Source organism: Rhinoraja longicauda, chromosome 6, assembly GCF_053455715.1.
Source record: "Rhinoraja longicauda isolate Sanriku21f chromosome 6, sRhiLon1.1, whole genome shotgun sequence".
NCBI classification, from domain to species: Eukaryota; Metazoa; Chordata; class Chondrichthyes; order Rajiformes; family Arhynchobatidae; genus Rhinoraja; species Rhinoraja longicauda.
In genome coordinates this window covers 77,038,485-77,059,883 of record NC_135958.1, presented here as the reverse complement: position 1 = coordinate 77,059,883, position 21,399 = coordinate 77,038,485, and the positions used below count along the sequence as shown (strand labels likewise).

Here is a 21,399-nt window from a genome sequence, read left to right as displayed (position 1 = left end):
TGGATCTCGATCAAGTCTAAAGTAAGTCAAGTCAAGTTTATTTGTATAGCACATTTAAAAACAACCCACGTTGACCAAAGTGCTGTACATCAGTTCAGGTACCAAGAAACGAACATACAATGGCACACAAACATAACAGCACATACATAAACAGTTCACAGCGCCCCCTCAGAGGGCCTCGAACGCTAGGGAGTAGAAATAGGTTTTGAGCCTGGACTTAAAGGAGTCGATGGAGGGGGTAGTTCTGATGGGGAGAGGGATGCTTCGAAAGTAAGGCCGAAATGCTCCTTTCTTCCCCAAGGCTGGTGATTTGTCTGGCTGGTGTTTGTTCCATTGGAAGCCTTGGGCAGCGGGAAGCAACCAATCAGAATGTGGGTATTTATTCACAAAATGCTGGAGTAACTCAGCAGGTCAGGCAGCATCTCAGGAGAGAAGGAATGGGCGACGTTTCGGGTCGAGACCCTTCTTCAGACAGATGCCTTCGATTTGTACCAGCATCTGCAGTTTTTATTTTCTTACAGTCAGCATGTGGGGATGCACTGTGAATGCATCTTTACATTCACTTGGAGCTGCGTGATGTCGGTGGAATGATGCTGGAACTGTGCTGCGTTTCTGGAGCTACCAGCTGAGCTCCCTCACGCAAGCCGCTGACAAAGGCCCCTTTGGTTTCAGCTCATCAGTGTGCCTGGAATTCACCCGTGCAGGCAGTCATTCACTCACAGGGGAGGAGGATGCAGGGAGAAATGCCTCCACTGACATTGCATCACTCTGTCTCTCTCTCTCTCTCTCTCTCTCTCTCTCTCTCTCTCCAGAAAGCACCACCCCGCTTGCATCGGCTGAGTCAGCAGCAAACACTGGGAGTTCCTCCTTGCAGCTCCACGCCATCTTTCCTCCACTCCCCCCCCCCCCCCCCCCGAATGACGGTGGCCCCAGCAACGCCCATCCCCACCACTACCCCCCCCCCCCCCCCCCTCCCCTTCCCTCCCCTCCCCTATCTCCGTACATCCTGCGCTGTGGAGCGGTGTAGCGTGTAACCTCTGGGTCAGTGGAGGCGACGTGTCCCGGGGCAGAGAGGGTCGCCAACAGGGGGGGACGGGGACGACTCTGAGGCCTCGGTGGTAACTTCAATGCTGGTCTGTTTACAGGGCACTTCCTGCACCCAGCGGACCTAGGTCGCCAGAGCCTCCTGTACCTGAAGGAAGTGGGCCACGGCTGGTTTGGAAAGGTCAGTAGACGTTGTTTTTATACCTCGCGGAGGGGGGGAGAACGTGCGGCCGCGGTGGCGCGGCGGTAGAGTTGCCGCCTTGCAGCGCTTGCAGCGCCAGAGACCCGGGTTCGATCCTGACTACGGGTGCTGTCTGTGTGCGGAGTTTGTACGTTCTCCCCGTGAACTGCGTGGGTTTTCTCCGGGTGCTCTGGTTTGCCCCCCGTACTCCAAAGATGTGCAGGTTTGTAGGTTAACTGGCTTCGGCGTAATTGTAAATTGTTCCCCTAGTGTGTGTGTGTGTTTAGGATGGTGCTAGTGTACGGGGTGACCGTTGGTCGGCGTGGATTTGGTGGGCCGAAGGGCCTGTTTCCATGCTGTATCTCTGAACTGAACTGAACAATGGAGTTGCTCCTCAATGTGGGGGGGGGGAGAAGAACAGTGGACAATGGGGACCCAGCGTGGGCGAACGGCTTGGGGGGGGGAGGAAACAAAAGGAGGAGCCAACGTGCTGGAGTAACTTGGAGGTATCACAAAATGCTGGAGTAACTCAGCGGGTTAGGCAGCATCTCTGGAGAGAAGGAATGGGTGACGTTTCGGGTCGAGACCCTTCTTCAGACTGATGTCAGGGCCGTAGGTGGCCGCTATTTGTGTGAATCTCACTGCCTTGTCGCATGTGGCAATAAGTATTCCATTCCACTCCATTAGAAACAAGGAACTGCAGGTACTGGTCAATGCAGAATAGGGTACAAAGTGCTGGAGTAACTCAGCAGGTCAGGCAGCATCTCTGGAGAACATGGGTTCAGCTCGAGATCCTTCTTCAGTCAAACCCAACCTGAAACGTCACCTATCCATGTTCTCCAGAGATGCTGCCCGACCCGCTGAGTTACTCCAGCACTCTGTGAAACGTCACCTATCCATGTTCTCCACAGATGCTGCCTGACCCGCTGCGTTACTCCAGTACTTTGTGAAACGTCACCTATCCATGTTCTCCACAGATGCTGCCTGACCCGCTGCGTTACTCCAGTACTTTGTGTCTCTTTTTGTTTTTGTACCTGCTGCTGTATCATGTCTTAGTTTGGTTTAGTTTATTGTCACATGTACCGAGGCACAGTGAACAGCTTTGGTTTGTGTCTATACACAAATACAACCACATGGCACAGATCAGGGGTAAAGGGTGTAGCGTTTAGTGCAAAGATAGAACATTGAAGTGTGCAGGAAGGAACTGCAGATGTTGGTATAAACTGAAGATAGATACAAAATGCTGGAGTAACTCAGCGGGACAGGCAGCATCTCTGGAGAGAAGGCATGGGTAACGTTTCGGGTCGAGACCCTTCTTCAGACAATGAAGTCTTCCATTTGTACCTCGCGTAGAAGTTGATTTCACCAGTCCAACGTGTGCAGTAAAACACACAGAATGTGCTGAGCGTGCGTTAATCTACACAGAGGGTCATTTACTTCCATTTACCTTAAAGTCCAAATTTCTAATGGAAGGTTCACCATTGAATTGGCCATCGCAAGAAGGCACCAGGTGCTGGCTGAGTTCTGACAGCTTGTCAAAATAACAATGCCGAACATCTGCTCCAGTGATCTAATCCGCATGGCAGAATATATATTTCATGTTTGCAAAGCCAGCCAAGGGTCAAAACGAAAACGTGCCGAATAGTGAAAGGCTTGGATGTGGAGAGGGTGTTCCCACTAGCGGGAGAGTCTAGGACCAGAGGGCACAGCCTCAGAATTAAAGGACGTTCCTTTAGCGAGGAGATGCGGAGGAATTTCTTCAGTCAGAGGGTGGTGAATCTGTGGGATTAATTACCACAGAAGGCTGTGGAGGCCATTCGATTCATTCACAAAATGCTGGAGTATCGGGAGAGAAGGAATGGGTGACGTTTCGGGTCGAGACCTGCACCTATTTTCTATGTTTCTAAATCCCACCTCCAGCGTTTTCTGTTTTTTACTATTAAGTATGACTATTTAGTTTAGTTTGATTTGCAGATACAGCTCAGAAACAAACCCTTTGGTCTGTGAGTCCACTGAGTTTGGGACCTGTATATTTCAATGAGGCTAGACCATTCTGTGAGCATAAAGCTGGAGTAACTCAGCGGGACTGGCAGCATCTCTGGAGAGAAGGAATGGGTGACGTTCTGGGTCGAGTCCCTCCTTCAGACAGTGTCTGTTCATTTGGGATATTTTGTCACAGAAACAATAGGTGTCCTGGTGATAAAATTCTTTGCAGAGCAGTGAGCTTGAGACTTGTGCTGGAATCCACATTCCACAGGCGACGTGGGCACAGATTTGAATTGCATTCATTGTGTTTCGAACAGAAATTATATTTTTCGACACTGATAGGATCAGCGTTTAATAATAGTGGCTTTGTGAGGCATAAACATGAACAACAATGAAATATGCAAGCGTGGCATAGTGGCGCAGCTGGTAGAAGAGCAACCCTCCCCCAACTCCAGCGACCTGTGTTATATGCAGACCACCTGTGCTGTCTTTGTGGCGTTTGCACGTTTTCATCGTGTCTGGCTTCCTCCAGTTCTCCCCCCCCCCACCCCCAGGGTTGGCAACTGTCCCGTATTAGCCGAGACATCCCGTATATTGGGCTAAATTGGTTTGTCACTTACGGGACCGCCCTTGTCCCGTATTATGCCCAGGGGGCACTGTAGGCCCGGACACTGTAGGTCCTGACAGTGTAGGCCCGGACACTGTAGGTCCTGACAGTGTAGGCCCGGACACTGTAGGTCCTGACAGTGTAGGCCCGGACACTGTAGGTTCTGACAGTGTAGGCCCGGACACTGTAGGTTCTGACAGTGTAGGCCCAGACACTGTAGGTCCTGACGGTGTAGGCCCAGACACTGTAGGTCCTGACAGTGTAGGCCCGGACACTGTAGGGCCTGGACACTGTAGGCCCGGACACTGTAGGTCCTGACAGTGTAGGGCCGGGGTAGGGTTGCCAATTTCCTCGCACCCAAATACAGGACAAGGTGACGTCACCGCCCCGCGCCCCACATGACCTCACCCAGCCACGTGCTCCCACTCCACCAATGGCGGCCGCCCGGGTTATATGAGGTGTCGTTCCTCCAATCTGCATGTTGCCTCACCATGGCAATGGAGGAAGCCCAGGACAGTGTGGGAAGGGGAAGGGAAGTTAAAGTAGACTGTGGACCATCTTCCATCTCATTTCTGAAGAAGGGTCTCGACCCGAAACGTCACCCATTCCTTCTCTCCCGAGATGCTGCCTGACCCGCTGAGTTACTCCAGCATTTTGTGTCTACTCCATCTCATGGGCAGCCTTGCTGAAAGTAATGGAATTTTTGTAGGAAGGTTTCTCTCTGAAGGTCATGGATTTGTAGAGTCATACAGCACGAAAACAGGCCCTTCAACCCAAATTGCCCATGCCAACCAAGATACCCCATCTACATTAGTCCCTCCTGCCCGCGTTTGGCCCATATCCATCTTAACCTTGATGCAACTCAGCAGGTCAGGCAACATCTCTGGAGAACAAGAATAGGTGCCGTTTCGGTTCGGAACCCTTGTTCAGGCAAAGAACGGATAGATTTGGAGGGATATCCGACCCGAAACCTCTCCTAATCTTTCTCTCCAGAGATGCTGCCTGACCCACTGAGTTACTCCACCATTTTGTGCCTGCCTTCAGTACAAACCAGCATCTGCAGTTCCTTTCTACACATTCCCTCGAAACCTTTCATATCCATGTACCTGTCCATGAATGTAATCATGTAGAGTCTTTCCTTTGATAGACACAAAAAGCTGGAGTAACTCAGCGGGACAGGCAGCATCTCTGGAGAGAAGGAACGGGTGACGTTTCCGTTGACTGGTTGGCACACAACAAAAGCTTTTTCACTGTGCTTCGGTACACGTGACAATCGACAAAACTCAAACTCAACTCGACTCGACAACATTTAAACATTGACACAGCACCAACGTCCTGCCTTGGGTCAGGACTCTGGAGCGTAAATGGAAGAGAGTTCAGCAGCGCAGTTGTGAAACAGGGCGGGTGGGGAATGTCACGGGTACTAATGGAAAACCTTTTGTTTCAGGTATTTCTGGGTGAAGTGAACATCAGCCTGAACTCCTGTCAGGTGGTGGTGAAGGAGCTAAAGGTCGGAGCCAGCATTCAGGACCAGATGCGGTTCCTGGAGGAGGTCCAACCCTACAGGTGAGCCGCCCCCTCGCTACCCCCTCCGACAGTCCAGGTCTCTATTCATCACTGCGAAGTATATTGCTACCTCACAGCACCAGGGATCCGGGTTCGTTTCCTGGCTGTACGGAGTTTACACGTTTCCCTCCTGTGACCGCGTGGGTTTTCTCCAGGTGCTCCAGGTTTCACTCCAAAGACGTACTGGTTTATAGGTTGATTGGCTTCCGTAAATTGTAGATTGTCCCTCGTGTGGAGGGCAGTGCTAGTGTACGGGGTGATCGACAGTTGGAGTGTGGGGGGAAACCGGAGCACCCGGAGAAAACCCACGCGGTCACAGGGATGAGGTACAATCTCCGCACAGACAGCACCCGCGGTCAGGATGGAACCCGGGTCTCTGGCGCTGTGAGGCAGCAACTCTACCGCTGCGCCACCGTGCCGCCCCGAGACTGATGAGCCTACGATTCAACTTTCATAATGTCATTTAGTCCGCGATAATGGTGAGTCCTGAGAGAGTGTCATATCGTCCAAGATGCTTCCAAGATGGCGCCCAGCCCAGGCGACTATTTGGGTGCTAGCCACAGAAGCAGATCTACAATCACATCATTACACTCGCTCCACACTCTTACATCTCTACTCCTACAGCAACACTTAGAAACATAGAAACATAGAAAATAGGTGCAGGAGTAGGCCATTCGGCCCTTCGAGCTTGCACCGCCATTCAATGTGATCATGGCTGATCATCCAACTCAGTATCCCGTACCTGCCTTCTCTCCATACCCCCTGATCCCTTTAGCCACAAGGGCCACATCTAACTCCCTCTTAAATATAGCCAATGAACTGGCCTCAACTACCTTCTGTGGCAGAGAATTCCACAGGCTCACCACTCTCTGAGTGAAAAAAAACGTTCTCATCTCGGTCCTAAAAGACTTCCCCCTTATCCTTAAACTGTGACCCCTTGTTCTGGACTTCCCCAACATCGGGAACGATCTTCCTGCATCTAGCCTGTCCAACCCCTTAAGAATTTTGTAAGTTTATATAAGATCCCCCCTCAATCTTCTAAATTCCAGCGAGTACAAGCCAATTCTATCCAGTCTTTCTTCATATGAAAGTCCTGACATCCCAGGAATCAATCTGGTGAACCTTCTCTGTACTCCCTCTATGGCAAGAATGTCTTTCCTCAGATTAGGAGACCAAAACTGAACGCAATATTCCAGGTGCGGTCTCACCAATGCCCTGTACAACTGCAGCAGAACCTCCCTGCTCCTATACTCAAATCCCCTCGCTATGAATGCCAACATACCATTCGCTTTCTTCACTGCCTGCTGCACCTGCATGCCTACTTTCAATGACTGGTGTACTTCTTACTTTAACTACAATATTCTCTCGCCACTGTAAAATGGCACGATGGTAATAATGCATTGTATTTCTGCCGACTGGAAAGCACGCAACAAATGCTTTACACTGTACCTCGGTACACGTGACAACAAACTCAACTCAACTATCTGCAGACACGTACACGGTTGTCAGTTTGACAAGTTAATCGGTGATTAGTTTGGCACATTTAGATTTTTTTTAGATTTAGAGATACAGCGTGGAAACAGGCCCTTCGGCCCACCGAGTCCGCGCCGCCCAGCGATCCCCGCACATTAATCCCCGCACTAGGGACAATTTTGACATTTACCCAGTCAATTAACCTACATACCTGTACGTCTTTGGAGTGTGGGAGGAAACCGAAGATCTCGGAGAAAACCCACGCAGGTCACGGGCAGAACGTACAAACTCCGTACAGACGGCAACCCATAGTCAGGATCGAACCTGAGTCTCCCGCGCTGCATTCGCTGTAAGGCAGCAACTCTACCGCTGCGCCACCGTGCCCGTTAACCATTAACGACCAGTGACTTTCTTGCAGGAGCCTGCAGCACCCCAACCTGCTTCAGTGCCTGTCTCAGCTCACGGAGGTATCGCCCTACCTGTTGGTCATGGAATTCTGTCAACTGGTGAGTAGTCGGTCTTTTATCAGCGGGAATACATCACAGCGCCAGAGACCCGGGGTCGTTTTTGGAGCGTGGGAGGAAACCGAAGCTCCCGGAGAAAACCCACGCCGGTCACTGGGGAGAACATACAAACTCCGTACGGACAGAACCCGTGGTCGAGATGGAACCCGGCTCTCTGGCGCTGTGAGGCAGCAACTCTACCGCCACGCCACCGTGCCGCCCCTGCTCTGATCAGAGTCCAATTGACAATTAAATGCTTTTGACTTCAGAGACAGAATCAGAATCAGAATAGCCTTTATTTTCATTCAAAAAAAAAGTCAAAATTCCATTACCCACAGTCCACAATAAGAAGCAATAAAAATAAACCACACATAGTCACAAAACCAACATAAAACAAAAAACATCCATCACAGTGAGTCTCCTCCAGTCACCTCCTCACTGTGATGGAAGGCCAGAATGTCTTTCTCTTCCCTGCCGCCTTCTCCCGCGGTCAGGCTGTTGAAGTTGCCACGTCGGGGTGGTCGGGACTCCCGACATTGAAGCCCCTGCTGACTCTTGAAGGGGGCTTCAAGAGTTGGCGCCTCATTGAAACTTACAAAATTCTTAAGGGGTTGGACAGGCTAGATGCGGGAAGATTGTTCCCGATGTTGGGGAAGTCCAGAACAAGGGGTCACAGTTTAAGGATAAGGGGGAAGTCTTTTAGGACTGAGATGAGAAAGTTTTTTTTCACACAGAGAGTGGTGAATCTGTGGAATTCTCTGCCACAGAAGGTAGTTGAGGCCAGTTCATTGGCTATATTTAAGAGGGAGATAGATGTGGCCCTTGTGGCTAAAGGGATCAGGGGTATGGAGAGAAGGCAGGTACGGGATACTGAGTTGGATGATCAGCCATGATCATATTGAATGGCGGTGCAGGCTCGAAGGGCCGAATGGCCTACTCCTGCACCTATTTTCTATGTTTCTATGTTTCTATTGAAACCCCCGCCTGACTTGACTCTTGGCTTCATTTAAACAATTTCAGATAACTAGCCTTTCCAGTTTGCAGCCAGTTCTGATGAACGATCATCAACCTGCATTGAACTCAATTTATTTCTCCCCTCAGACTGCCTGATCCAGCATTTTTTATCCTTTGATTTCAGATTTCCAGAATCTGCAGTTTTAGCTTTCCAATCCAGTGTTACATTTATTTGGCTCTGCTCTGCCTCCTGGTGGTTATGCCCCAACACTACAGCTCCTCAGACACGATCAAGCAGTATTGTAGGAAAGAAAACTGCAGGCGCTGGTTTAAATCGAAGGTAGACACAAAACGCTGGAGTAACTCAGCGGGTCAGGCAGCATCTCTGGAGAGAAGGGATGGGTGACGTTTCGGGTCGAGACCCTTCTTCAGGCTGAAACATAGAACCAGTGAAACATAGAAGAACTGTTAATTGCATTCGAGATAAAGATTCATTGAAGGCTCAACTTCTGCAGTGGTTGGGTCAGGAATATACAAAGTTATTCTCAGTACTGCCATTTAAATCCACGAAGCACAGCTGTTTTGTGGAAGCTTGCTTTGTGTCTAAATTGTGTGCCGTGCTTCCTACATAACAGCAATGACCAGCTCAAAAGCATTTCATTGATAGTTTCACGGGCTGTGGGCCGAAGGGCCTGTTCCTGTGATGTACTGCTCCATGTCAATGTTAATGGCACTTTATTGGCACTAGTACCGAGGAACAGAGAAATCCATTTTTTCGCCTGCATCGCAGTGCAAGTATTAGGGATACATCAGCACATCACAGATACAGCAAAAGGGTGGCATGGTGGCGCAGTGGTAATGTTGCTTTACAGTGCCTTACGGCACCAGAGACCTGTGCTCGATCCTGGTTACGGGTGTTGTCTTTACGGAGTTTGTACGTTCTCCCCGTGGGTTTTCTCCGGGCGCTCCAGTTCCCTCCCACACTCCAAAGACGTACAGGTTTGGAGGTTAATTGGCTTCAGGACAGTTTGTAAATTGTCCCTAGTGCTAGTGTACGGGGATCACTCTGTCGACGTAGGCTCGGTGGGCCGAAGGGCTTGTTTCTCTGCTGTATCTCTAAAACTCTAAAACTAAAAACTATTCAAACAGTACACTGAGGCAGTCGACAAAGAGTCGCCAGGTTTTGGCACCATTTTCAAGTCCCAGTTGTTGTAAATTCAGAGTTCTTGATCTGGCCATGAAGGCCCGTTGTCATGGCGACGTTTCAGGGTCATCCTGGCCAAGCGTAGCCGTGGTGACCTCCGCCGCTGCTCCACTGCTGTAGGCCGCGTGTGGTCCACTGCTCGGCCTCTTGGAGCGGCGCCCGGTCTAATGGAGCCCCAGGCTGTAGTAGGGGCCTCCAGCAGTGCCCGGTCTAATGGCGCCCCAGGCTGCTGCAGAGGCCTCCAGCGGCCCACCCCCCCTTCAAGGTGCACTGGACTGCCTCCCACAGCCAGTCTGCTTGTCGGCCCTCTGTCCCGACTCCCACTACCCCCTCTCCAGTCCAGGGGGTGAGCAGGGGCCGGGCCCGGCCGGGCGGGTTTAGTTTAGTTTAGTTTACTTTGGAGATGTAGCGAGGAAACAGGCCCTTCGGCCCACCGAGCCCGTACCGACCAGCGATCCCCACTATCCCTCACACACCAGGGTCAATTTACCACCTTTACTGAAGCCAATTAGCCTACAAGCCTGCACGTCTTTGGAGGGTGGGAGGAAACCAGAGCACCCGGAGAAAACCCACGAGGAGAACGTACAAACTCCGTGCAGGCAGCACCCGTAGTCAGGATCGAACCCAGGTGTCTGGGGCTGTGAGGCAGCGACTCTCCTGCTGTGACACCGTGCTACCCTTTTTTATATATTGTATTATAAACTGTGTATCCTGGTTTCACGGAGGGCGGGTCAGGCCTGGTGTCGGGGGATGGCGGTGATCATGGCTCTCCGAGGCCTCTCTGCCCCACTTTTCTTTGCCCAGTGGGAGAGTCCAGTTCCAGAGGTCAGAGCCTCAGAATTAAAGGGCGCACATTTAGAAAGAAGGCGAGGAGGAACATCTTTAGTTAATCTGTGGGACTCATTGCCACAGAGGGCTGTGGAGGCCAAGTCAGTGGATATTTTTGAAGGCAAATTCTTGATCAGTACGGGTGTCAAGGATGAGGGGGGATCTTATTGAAACATATAAGATAATTAGGGGATTGGACACATTAGAGGCAGGAAACATGTTCCCAATGTTGGGGGAGTCCAGAACAAGGGGACCACAGTTTAAGAATAAGGGGTAGGCCATTTAGAACGGAAATGAGGAAGAACTTTTTCAGTCAGAGAGTGGTGAAGGTGTGGAATTCTCTGCCTCAGAAGGCAGTGGAGGCCAGTTCGTTGGATGCTTTCAAGAGAGAGCTGGATAGAGCTCTTAAGGATAGCGGAGTGAGGGGGTATGGGGAGAAGGCAGGAACGGGGTACTGATTGAGAGTGATCAGCCATGATCGCATTGAATGGCGGTGCTGGCTCGAAGGGCTGAATGGCCTACTCCTGCACCTATTGTCTATTGTCTATTGTCTATTGTCAAGGATTACGGGGGGAAGGCAGGTGAATGGGAAGCAGAGATCAGCCATGAATGAATGGCGGAATGGACTCGACGGGCCGAATGGCCTAATTCTACCCCCTGTGAGCCGGGAGACGAGTCGAACAGCTGAACCCGCGGTGTGATCGTTGACCTCCTCGTGCGTTGCGTTATAGGGCGACCTAAAGGGATACCTGAGGACCCACAGCGCGGCGGACGAATTGGCCCCAGACCCCTCGACCCTGCAGAGGATGGCGTGTGAGATTACCTCAGGACTCCAGCACCTCCACAAACATCACTACATCCACAGGTAGGAGGCTGAGCCCAACAGCGCAAATCAACACTCACCTGAACGTCACAGAGCAAGTGTTCCCAACCTGGGGTGAATTTACCCCAGGGGGTAAACCTGTCGATCTGGATTTGTACGTATTGACTGACTGTATAAGAAAATAACTGCAGATGCTGGTACAAATCGATTTATTCACAAAATGCTGGAGTAACTCAGCAGGTCAGGCAGCATCTCGGGAGAGAAGGAATGGGTGACGTTTCGGGTCGAGGCCCTTCTTCAGTCTGAAGAAGGGCCTCGACCCGAAACGTCACCCATTCCTTCTCTCCCGAGATGCTGCCTGACCTGCTGAGTTACTCCAGCATTTTGTGAATAAATTGACTGACTGTGTTTGGTTCTGGTATCTGTTCATCATTAGTTGTTCATAAATAAGTGAAACAACATTGTTATGTGCTATTATTATTGTTATTTGAACTTAAAATAATAATGTTGAAAACAGTATTTTAAAATGTCCCCTTTTGTCGGTCGCTTTATTGTGGTAGAAGTTTAAACTCCAATTACCGAACAACACAGGCTGGGGGGTAAATTTACTTTTGAAGAGTTGCAAAGGGGTAGACGGGACCAGAAAGGTTGGGAAGCCCCTGTCATGGAGTCATACGGCACGGTTACACTCTCTCACCTCTCCGCATCCTCCAAGCCACCTCCCCCCTTCTCCCCACTCTTCATCCCCCTACACACAACCCTTCCCCATCCTAGATCCCACCCCCCCCCCCCCTCTCCCCATCTTCTCTTCCCTCTCCATCTTCCCCACTCCCAACCTCTCCCCAAACTCCGATCCATTGTCCCCCTCCAAGAGAGAGTTGGATTGAGCTCTCAGGGCTCAGAATCAAAGGATACGGGGAAAAAGCCCGAACTGGGTACTGATTGTAGATGATCAGCCATGATCATATTGAATGACGGTGCTGGCTCGAAGGGCTGAATGGCCTCCTCCTGCACCTTTTTTTCTACGTTTCTATGTCTCTATGAGCCCCCTTCCCTTCTCCGCTCACACCCCCACTCCCCAAAGGAGAAATTTCTTTGGTCAGAGGGTGGTAAATCTGTGGAATTCTTTGCCACAGAAGGCTGTGGAGGCCAAGTCAGTGGATACATTTAAGGCAGAGATAGATAGATTCTTGATTAGTACGGATGTCAGAGGTTATGGGGAGAAGGCAGGAAAGTGGGGTTAGGGGGGAGACTTAGATCAGCCATGATTGAATGGCGGAGTAGACTTGATGGGCCGAATGGCCTAATCCTACTCTCCTATCCCTTATGATCTTATGACCCTGGCTCCATTAACTCCCCGGGCGATGCTGGTGACATGTCTGCTGCCCAACCTTGGCCACTTCCCGCAACAATATCCTGATGCTGCCAGAGTGAAGGTGAAGTCTCCAGCATCAGTGATTTTGTTGTGGTGGGAGGCCGCTGACTTCAAGCCCAGCCCAGCTCCTGACCACCGACCGGGTGCAGCCTCGACCCATGGACAGCATGCCGCCGGGCCATCTCCAGTGGTCCACTCCCCTCCCCTCCCCGTCAGCTCTGCTTCCGCACGCCTGGATAAGATGTTACTCGGCAAACACTGAGGGCCGACGCGATGGGATTGCAGGACAAATGTTCCCCGTGTTGGGGGAGTCCAGGACCAGGGGTCACACACAGTTTAAGAATAAGGGGTCGGCCGTTTAGGACCGAGATGAGGAAAAACAATTTTCACCCAGAGATGTGTGAATCTGTGGGATTCTCTGCCACAGAAGGCAGTGGAGGCCGATTCACTGGATGTTTTCAACAGCTTTTTTAACTCGGAGGGTGGTGAGTATATGGCCAGACAGAGTACTGTAGTTGAGGCAAGTTACGACATTTGGACAGATACACAGGTATGCAGGTACACAGGTATGCAGGTACACAGGTATGCAGGTACGCAGGTATGCTGGTACTCAGGTACACAGGTACGCAGGTACACAGATAAGAAAGGTTTGGAGGGATAATGGACCAAGCGCGGGCAGGTGGGACTAGTGTAGATGGGCCATTTTGGTCGGCATGGGCAAGTTGGGCTGAAAGGCCTGTTTCCGCGCTGTGTGACTATGACCATGTGCTGAAAGGGAGATCAAGATTTAAGTTTGTCTACTTAAATGCGAGGCTTTCTCTCCCTGTTTGTCAGTTCTGCAGGTTTGTTTGGTCGATGTCCACTTGGGTGAAGTCACAGCGAGAGAACTACGCTCGAATGAATTGAAGTTGTTCCTAAGTGTGGTTTAGTAATGCCTGTGTTTCTGCCCCCCCCCCCCAACCCCCCCTTTCCCCCCCACAGTGACCTGGCTCTACGCAACTGCCTGCTGTCTGCGGACCTGACTGTCAAACTAGGAGACTACGGACTATCCCACAACAAGTACAAGGTAAACAAAACGGCAGAGACACCAGCAACTGCAGACGCTGGCATCTTGCGTGGAACACAAAGTGGATGCTGGAGTAACTGAGAGGGTCAGGCAGCATCTATGGGCCAGGACCTTACCTCCAGAGTTGCTGCCTGACCCGCTGAGTTACTCCAGCACTTTGCGTTCTAAATCGAAGAACCGGCCAAGCAACCCTGACATTGTTAGAAATACTCAGCAGGTCAGGCCACGTCTACGGTTCGACAGTGCTGTTGTTGCCACGTGTGCAAAGTGCTAACACACAGTGAGATTAAGTTTCTCAAATGAATTTCCAGTGGAGTATTGCCTCGATTAGCAAGTGTACTTAATGATAGCGGAGTCAGGGAGTATGGGGAGAGAGCAGGAACGGGGTACTGATTGTGAATGATCAGCCATGATCACATTGAATGGCGGTGCTGGCTCGAAGGGCCGAATGGTCTACTCCTGCACCTATTGTCTATTGTCTACTACAGAAGTAGTCTACTTATAGGGGCCATTGGCTTCGGCGAAATTGTAAATTGTCCCTCATGTGTACGATAGTGCTGGTGTACCGGGTAATCGCCGGTCAGTAGGGACTCGATGGGCCGAAGGGCCTCTAAAGTTCTATCCGTATCTCACACTTTTTGTCTCTTCATACACTGCTCTTTGTCCAACCAGCCCCCTATCAAGCCCCCCCCCTCTCCTCACCTGTACCCACCTATCACTTGGTAGGTTTTGAACTGCTCCCCACCTCCCTCCCAGCTTTCTTCTCTAACATCACCACAATCAGTCTGAAGAAGAGTCCCGACCCAAAACATCGCCTATCCATGTTCTCAGAGGGCAGTGGAGGCCAATTCTCTGAATGCATTCAAGAGAGAGCTACGTAGAGCTCTTAAGGATAGCGGAGTCAGGGGGTATGGGGAGAAGGCAGGAACGGGGTACTGATTGAGAATGATCAAACATGATCACATTGAATGGCGGTGCTGGCTCGAAGGGCCGAATGGCCTACTCCTGCACCTATTGTCTATTCTCCAGAGATGCTGCCTGACCCGCTGAGTTACTCCAGCAATTTTACTTTGGTTTAGAGATACAGCGCGGAAATAGGCCCTTCGGCCCACCGAGTCCACCAGCGACCGGCGATTACCTGCACACTCATACTATCCTGCACACTGGGGACAATTAGCATTTATGCCAAGCTAATTAGCCTACAAACCTGGATGTCTTTGGAGTGTGGGAGGAAACCGGAGCACCCGGAAAAAGGGGGATACAGAGTGCAGAATATAGTTCTCAGCATTGGAGCGCATCTGTTCCATGTGTAAAGTCCAATGTCCACAATGGGGTAGAGGTGAATCGGACAGTACCCTAGCTTATTGAAGGACCGTTCAGAAGCCTGATAAAAGAGGGGAACTAGCTGTTCCTGAGTCTGGCGGTGCGCGCTTTCAAGCTCCTGTACCTTCTGCCCGACGGGAGCGGGGAGAAGGAGGAATGGCCGGCCCTCCCGGTAAATGTGACCTTCATCCAACCCACGTCTTTCCAAAGGTGAAAAGAGTAGGAAGGAACTGCAGGTGCTGGTTTACACCGAATATAGACACAAAATGCTGGAGTAACTCAGCGGGACAGGCAGCATCTCCGGAGAGAAGGAATGGGTGACTTTTCAGGTCGAGGCCCCCTTCCCCAGACTCAAGAAGGTTCTATTTTGCACTGCCATTGCACAAGGTGGACTGGTGGGTGCGATGCGGAGATCAGAACCTGGGGAGGATTGTTGGGGATTCCGTGTTTGGAGTCGGCATTCTGTGGTCACAATGGCGCTTTGTGATGAGTGTTCATTCTCTCCATTCCGCCGGAGTTGGTGGGTAACGGTCTTTTGAGAGAGCAGCCCCGGCCAACCTTGTAAGAGGAAGTGAGAGCACATGGGAAGGCATCTATTCCCCAAAGAGAATCTGGTAATGGTCTCCCAGATCAATATCTTTCTCAACGGACACCTGGTGCCTCCTGTTCGCGATGTTCCATGTGACCGATTAAAGCAAATAAAACAGAGGATGGTGGAAACACTCAACAGGCCAGTCAGCGTCTGCAGGGTGAACTGCAACCCTCACCTCTCATCGGAACTGGGAAAGCTTAGAGATAAGACTAGTTTTAAGGTGAGAAAACGAGTTTCACTGGCAAAGATGATGGTTGCGGCAAAAGTTCAAAGAGGGAGGCTGGGGCTGGTGAATGAAAGGTTTGGGTTTATTATCAGGGTAAAGGGATGTACAGGGTTATAAGCTAATCAGCTTTGGTAAAATTGTAACTTGTCCCTAGTGTGTAGGATAGTGTTAGTGCGCTGGTCGACATGGACTCGGTGGGCCGAAGGGCCTGTTTCCACGCTGTATTTCCAAACTAAAATTAAAGTAATCTGCTATTCTTTCACTCTTGTACTTAATTGTGTTTATGTAGATTTTTACCGAACTGTGTGCAAAAAAAGGAATTTCACAGATACCTGTAACAATAAAGTATCCTTGAACCATTGATACTCCAAAGGAAATAGTTTGGTGACTGGCGTTTAATTGCTGGTAGCTGCCATTTCAACGTAATGTTTCTCCGGTGATTTTTGTAGTGAGGATTCTCCGGGAACTGGTAACTTAAAACTGTTACAATTTGTTTTGTCAGGTTGTTGTTGTTTAAATTAATACTGACTAGCTAATTAAATGATTGCATCGTATGGGAGGCGCATTCCCAATCTCGTTGTACCCCTGTACAATGACAATAAAGATATATTGTATTGTAAACTGAGTGACCTGACATGTTGTGTTTCTAATGTTTTATTTTGACAGCAAGATTACTTGGTCACTCCTGACCAGCTATGGATTCCGCTGCGCTGGATTGCACCTGAGCTCATTGATGATGTCCATGGCAATCTGCTTGTGGTGGATCAAACCAAGATCAGCAATATCTGGTGAGCAAGGGGTGAGGATTGAACTGACCTGTGTACTGACCGTAGACGGGCATCAGAAGCCAGACCGGTCCATGGTGCATGCATGTATCTAGTTTAGTTTGCGTAGGGAGGATCTGCAGATGCAGGTTTACACCGAAGATAGACACAAAAAGTTGGAGTAACTCAGTGGGACAGGCAGCATCTCTGGAGAGAAGGGATGGATGATGTTTCGGGCCGAGACCACTTGTTCAGGCTCCTAAAACTGCAGAGTATAGTTTAGATTTAGAGATACAGCGCGGAAACAGGCCCTTCGGCCCACCGAGTCCGCGCCGCCCAGCGATCCCCACACATTAACACTATCCTACACACACTAGGGACAATTTTTACATTTACCCAGTCAATTAACCTACATACCTGTACGTCTTTGGAGTGTGGGAGGAAACCGAAGATCTCGGAGAAAACCCACGGGGAGAACGTACAAACTCCGTACAGACGGCGCCCGTAGTCAGGATCGAACCTGAGTCTCCGGCGCTGCATTCGCTGTAAGGCAGCAACTCTACCGCTGCGCCACCATGACCGCAGTTTGGTTTGGAGGTACAAGCCCTTCGGCCCACCGAGTCCACGCCCACGATCAATCGCCGTGATCATCAACTGACCGTGACCATCGACCATCGATCACGATTTGGTGCCGCAGCGGTAGAGCTGCTACCTTACAGCGCCAGAGACCCAAGTTCGATCCTGACTACAGATGTTGTCTGTATGGAGTTTGTACCTTCTCCCCGTGACCTGCGTGGGTTTTCTCCGGGCGCTCCGGTTTCCTCCCCCACTCCAAAGACGTGCAGGTTTGTAGGTTAATTGGCTTCGGTAAAATTGTTCCTGATGTGCAGGATAGTACTGGTGTAGTGTGGCCGGTACAGACCGGTTGGGCCGAAGGGCCTGTTTCCGCGCTGTATCTCCAAAGTCTGAGGTCACCTGATCACGCTAGTTCCATGTTCTTCCACTTTCTCATCCACTCCATACACAGCAGGTGGCAACGTACAGGGGCCATTTAGTCTATAAACTTGCACGTCTTTAGGATGTGGGAGGAAACCGGAGTATCAAGAGAAAACCCACGCAATCACACTCACAGGGAGAACACGCAAACTCCACACAGATAGCACCCGAGGTCAAGATCGAACCCGGGGGTCTCTGGCGCTGTGAGGCAGCGGCTTTGCCACGCTTCGCCACTAAATGGGCAGATAGATGGTTGATGGGATTTGGGAATGTGCCACTGACAGCTCAGGGCCACTCTCTAGTTGTTGTTTTGGATGATTCAGTTGCCTGATAACAGTTGGGAGGAATCTGTCCCTGAATCTGGATGTGTGCACTTTCACACTTAGACAATAGACAATAGGAGTAGGCCATTCGGCCCTTCGAGCCAGCACCGCCAATCAATGTGATCATGGCTGATCATCCACAATCAGTATCCCGTTCCTGCCTTCTCCCCATACCCACTAACTCCGCTATCTTTAAGAGCTCTATCTAGCTCTCTCTTGAAAGCATCCAGAGAATTGGCCTCCACTGCCCTCTGAGGCAGAGAGTTCCACAGATTTACAACTGTCTGACTTCTGCAATTTCCCAACACCTGGAAACGTTCCATTTTTGCAATACTCATTTGTGGTTTTATAGCGTTTGGGATTAGTGGGTTTGTAATAGAGTCATCCAGAAACAGGCCCTTCGGCCCAACTTGCCCTTGCCGACCAATATACCCCATCTTCACTAGTCCCACCTGCCTGCATTTGGCCCATATCCCTCTAAACCTGTCCTATCCATGTACCTGCCTAATTGATTCTTGAACATTGTTCCTGCCTCAACTACCTCCTGCAACAACTCGCTCCATACACCCACCACCTTTTGTGTGAAAAAATTACCCCTCAGATTCTTATAAAACCTTTCCCCATCTCCCCCCCCCCCCCCCCCCCCCCCCCCGTCATTTGAAACCTATGGAATAGATCTAGAGGAATAGATCAGGTAGACACACAAGAGTCTCTTGTCCAGAGTAGGCAAATGATGGGGGGGGTGGAAAGGTGAGTTACTCCAGCTTTTTGTGTCCATCTTCGGTTTAAATCTGCAGTTCCTTCCTACACTATTCCTCCAGTTGCCTTCCTTTGAGTTGTTCCCAATAACGGTTATTTCTTTCTCACAGGTCACTGGGTGTTACTTTGTGGGAGCTGTTTGAGTTTGGAAACCAACCCTACCATCGATGTTCTGACAAGGAAGTGCTGACTTACACCATCAAAGAACAGCAGCTGAAACTCCAGAAACCACTGCTCAACCTCACACTCTCTGACCGCTGGTAAGTCGGCCTCTGTATCTCCCGACTGTTTGAGTTACAGAAATGGGGGAGGGGGGGGGGGGGGGGGGGGGGATCATTTAGAACATAGAGTGTCATGGAAGAAGAGTCTCGACCTGAAACGTCACCCATTCCTTCTCTCCTGAGATGCTGCCTGACCTGCTGAGTTACTCCAGCATTTTGTGAATAAATACCTTCGATTTGTACCAGCATCTGCAGTTATTTTCTTATAGAGTGTCATGGAGTCATACAGCATTAAAACAGGCCCTTCGGCCCAACTTGCCCAAGCCCACCAACAAGCCCCATCTACACTCGTCCCACCTACCTGCGTTTGACCCTTATCATAAGTTCATAAGTCACAAGAGCAGAATTAGGCCATTCGGCCCATCATGTCTACTCCGCATTCGATCATGGCTATGCTATCTTTTCCTCCAAACCCCATTCTCCTGCCTTCCCCCCGTATATCCCTCTAAACCATTTTCATTCAAAGCACAAAGAACACCAAGAAACACCTGCCTGAAGAAGGGTCTCGACACGAAACGTCACCCATTCCTTCTCTCCCGAGATGCTGCCTGACCCGCTGAGTTACTCCAGCATTTTGTGAAATAAATACCTTGGATTTGTCCCAGCATCTGCAGTTATTTTCTTACACCAAGGCACACCAGGCTTCCATCAGAGTCCAAGAGTTGTAGACACAGGGAACTGCAGATGCTGGTTTACCAAATAAAAGACACAAACTGTTGGAGGATCTCAGCAGGTCATGGAATCACACAACATGGAAACGGGCCCAACTTGGGCACGCCAACAAACATGCCCCATCACCACGCCCCACCTGCCTGAGTCTTGCCCGTATCACTCTAAACGTATTCCATCCACATACCTGTATAAATGCTTCTTAAATGGTGTGATCGTACCTGCCCCAGATATCTCCTCTTTGACTCCAGGTTGAACCTGCAACCTCCCACACTCCAGAGAAAACAATCTGAGTTTGTCCGACCTCTCCTGATAGCAGAAAGCAGATACCCCCGCCTATCCAGGCAGCATTCAGGTGAACCTCCACTGCACCCTCTCCAAAGCCTCCATATCCCTAGTTTAGTTTAGTTTAGAGATACAGCGTGGAAACAGGCCCTTCGGCCCACCAACTCCGAGCCGACCTGCAATCCCTGCACACTATTACTGTCCTATACACACTGGGGACAATTTATAATTATACAAAGCCAATTAACCTACAAACCTGCACACCTTTGGAGTGTGGGAGGAAACCGGAGCTTCCCGGAGAAAACCCACGCACGCAGGTCACGGGGAGAAGGTACAAACTCCGTGCAGAAAGCAGCCGTGGTCAGGATTGATCCGGGGTCCCTGGCGCTGTAAGGCAGCAACTCTACCACTGTGCCACTGTGCCACTCCCTCCCTGAACCGCCTGCAACACTCCCAGTACAGGGGTAGAACTGGTTTAGAGGGATATGGGCCAAACCCGGGCAGGTGGGACCAGTGTAGATGGGACATGTTGGTCGGCGCGGGCAAGTTGGGGAGATGGTCCTATGACTCTGAGATACTAAGTATGAGATACTTTTGGAAGGTTAGATCGCATGGGATCCAAGGAGAGATAGCTGAATGGATAGCAAATTGGCTTGATGGAAGGAAGCAGAGGGTGATGGTGGAAGGTTGCTTCTCAGACTGGAGGCCTGTGACTAGTGGTGTGCCTCAGGGTTCGGTGCTGGGCCCGTTACTGTTTGTCATCTACATCAATGATTTGGATGAGAAGATTAGCAAGTTTGCTGATGATACAAAAGTTAGTGGTTTTGCAGATAGTGAAGATGGTTGTTGACGATTGCAGCAGGATCTGGATCGATTGGCCAGGTGGGCGGAGGAATGGTTGATGGAATTTAATACAGAGAAGTGTGAGGTGTTGCATTTTGGGATGTCGAACAAGGGCAGGACCGACACAGTAAATGGTAGGCCTCTGGGGAGTGTTGTAGAGCAGAGGGATCTAGGAGTGCAGGTGCATGGTTCCTTGAAGGCCGAGTCGCAGGTAGATAAGGTGGTCAAAAAGGCTTTTGGCTCTTTGGCCTTCATCAGTCAGAGTATTGAGTATAGAAGTTGGGAGGTCATGTTGCAGTTGTATAAGACATTGGTGAGACCGCATTCAGAGTATTGTGTTCAGTTTTGGGCACCATGATATAGGAAAGATATTGTCAAGCTTGAAAGGGTTCAGAGAAGATTTACGAGGATGTTGCCAGGACTAGAGGGTGTGAGCTATAGGGAGAGGTTGAGTAGGCTGGAACTCTATATCCTGGAGCGCAGGAGGATAAGGGGTGATCTTATAGAGGTGTACAAAATCATGAGAGGAATAAATGGGGTAGACGCACAGAATCTCTTGTCCAGAGTAGGGGAATCGAGGCCCAGAGGACATAGGTTCAATGTGAAGGGGAAAAGATTCAATCGGAATCCGAGGGGTAACTTTTTCACACAGAGCGTGGTGGGTGTATGGAACAAACTGCCAGAGGAGGTAGTTGAGGCTGGGACTATCCCAACGTTTAAGAAACAGT

At 50.3% G+C, this 21,399-nt stretch overlaps 1 protein-coding gene across 1 annotated transcript in view; it reads left to right on the top strand.

The window, feature by feature from the left end:
* Positions 1-21,399, top strand: part of aatkb (apoptosis-associated tyrosine kinase b) — a 207,236-nt gene that overhangs the window by 165,537 nt on the left and 20,300 nt on the right. Inside the window, 7 exon segments of the mRNA XM_078401383.1 lie at positions 1,146-1,225; positions 5,266-5,384; positions 7,276-7,363; positions 11,078-11,211; positions 13,526-13,610; positions 16,418-16,539; positions 18,704-18,853. Of these exon segments, the coding sequence (XP_078257509.1) occupies positions 1,146-1,225; positions 5,266-5,384; positions 7,276-7,363; positions 11,078-11,211; positions 13,526-13,610; positions 16,418-16,539; positions 18,704-18,853 (778 nt within the window).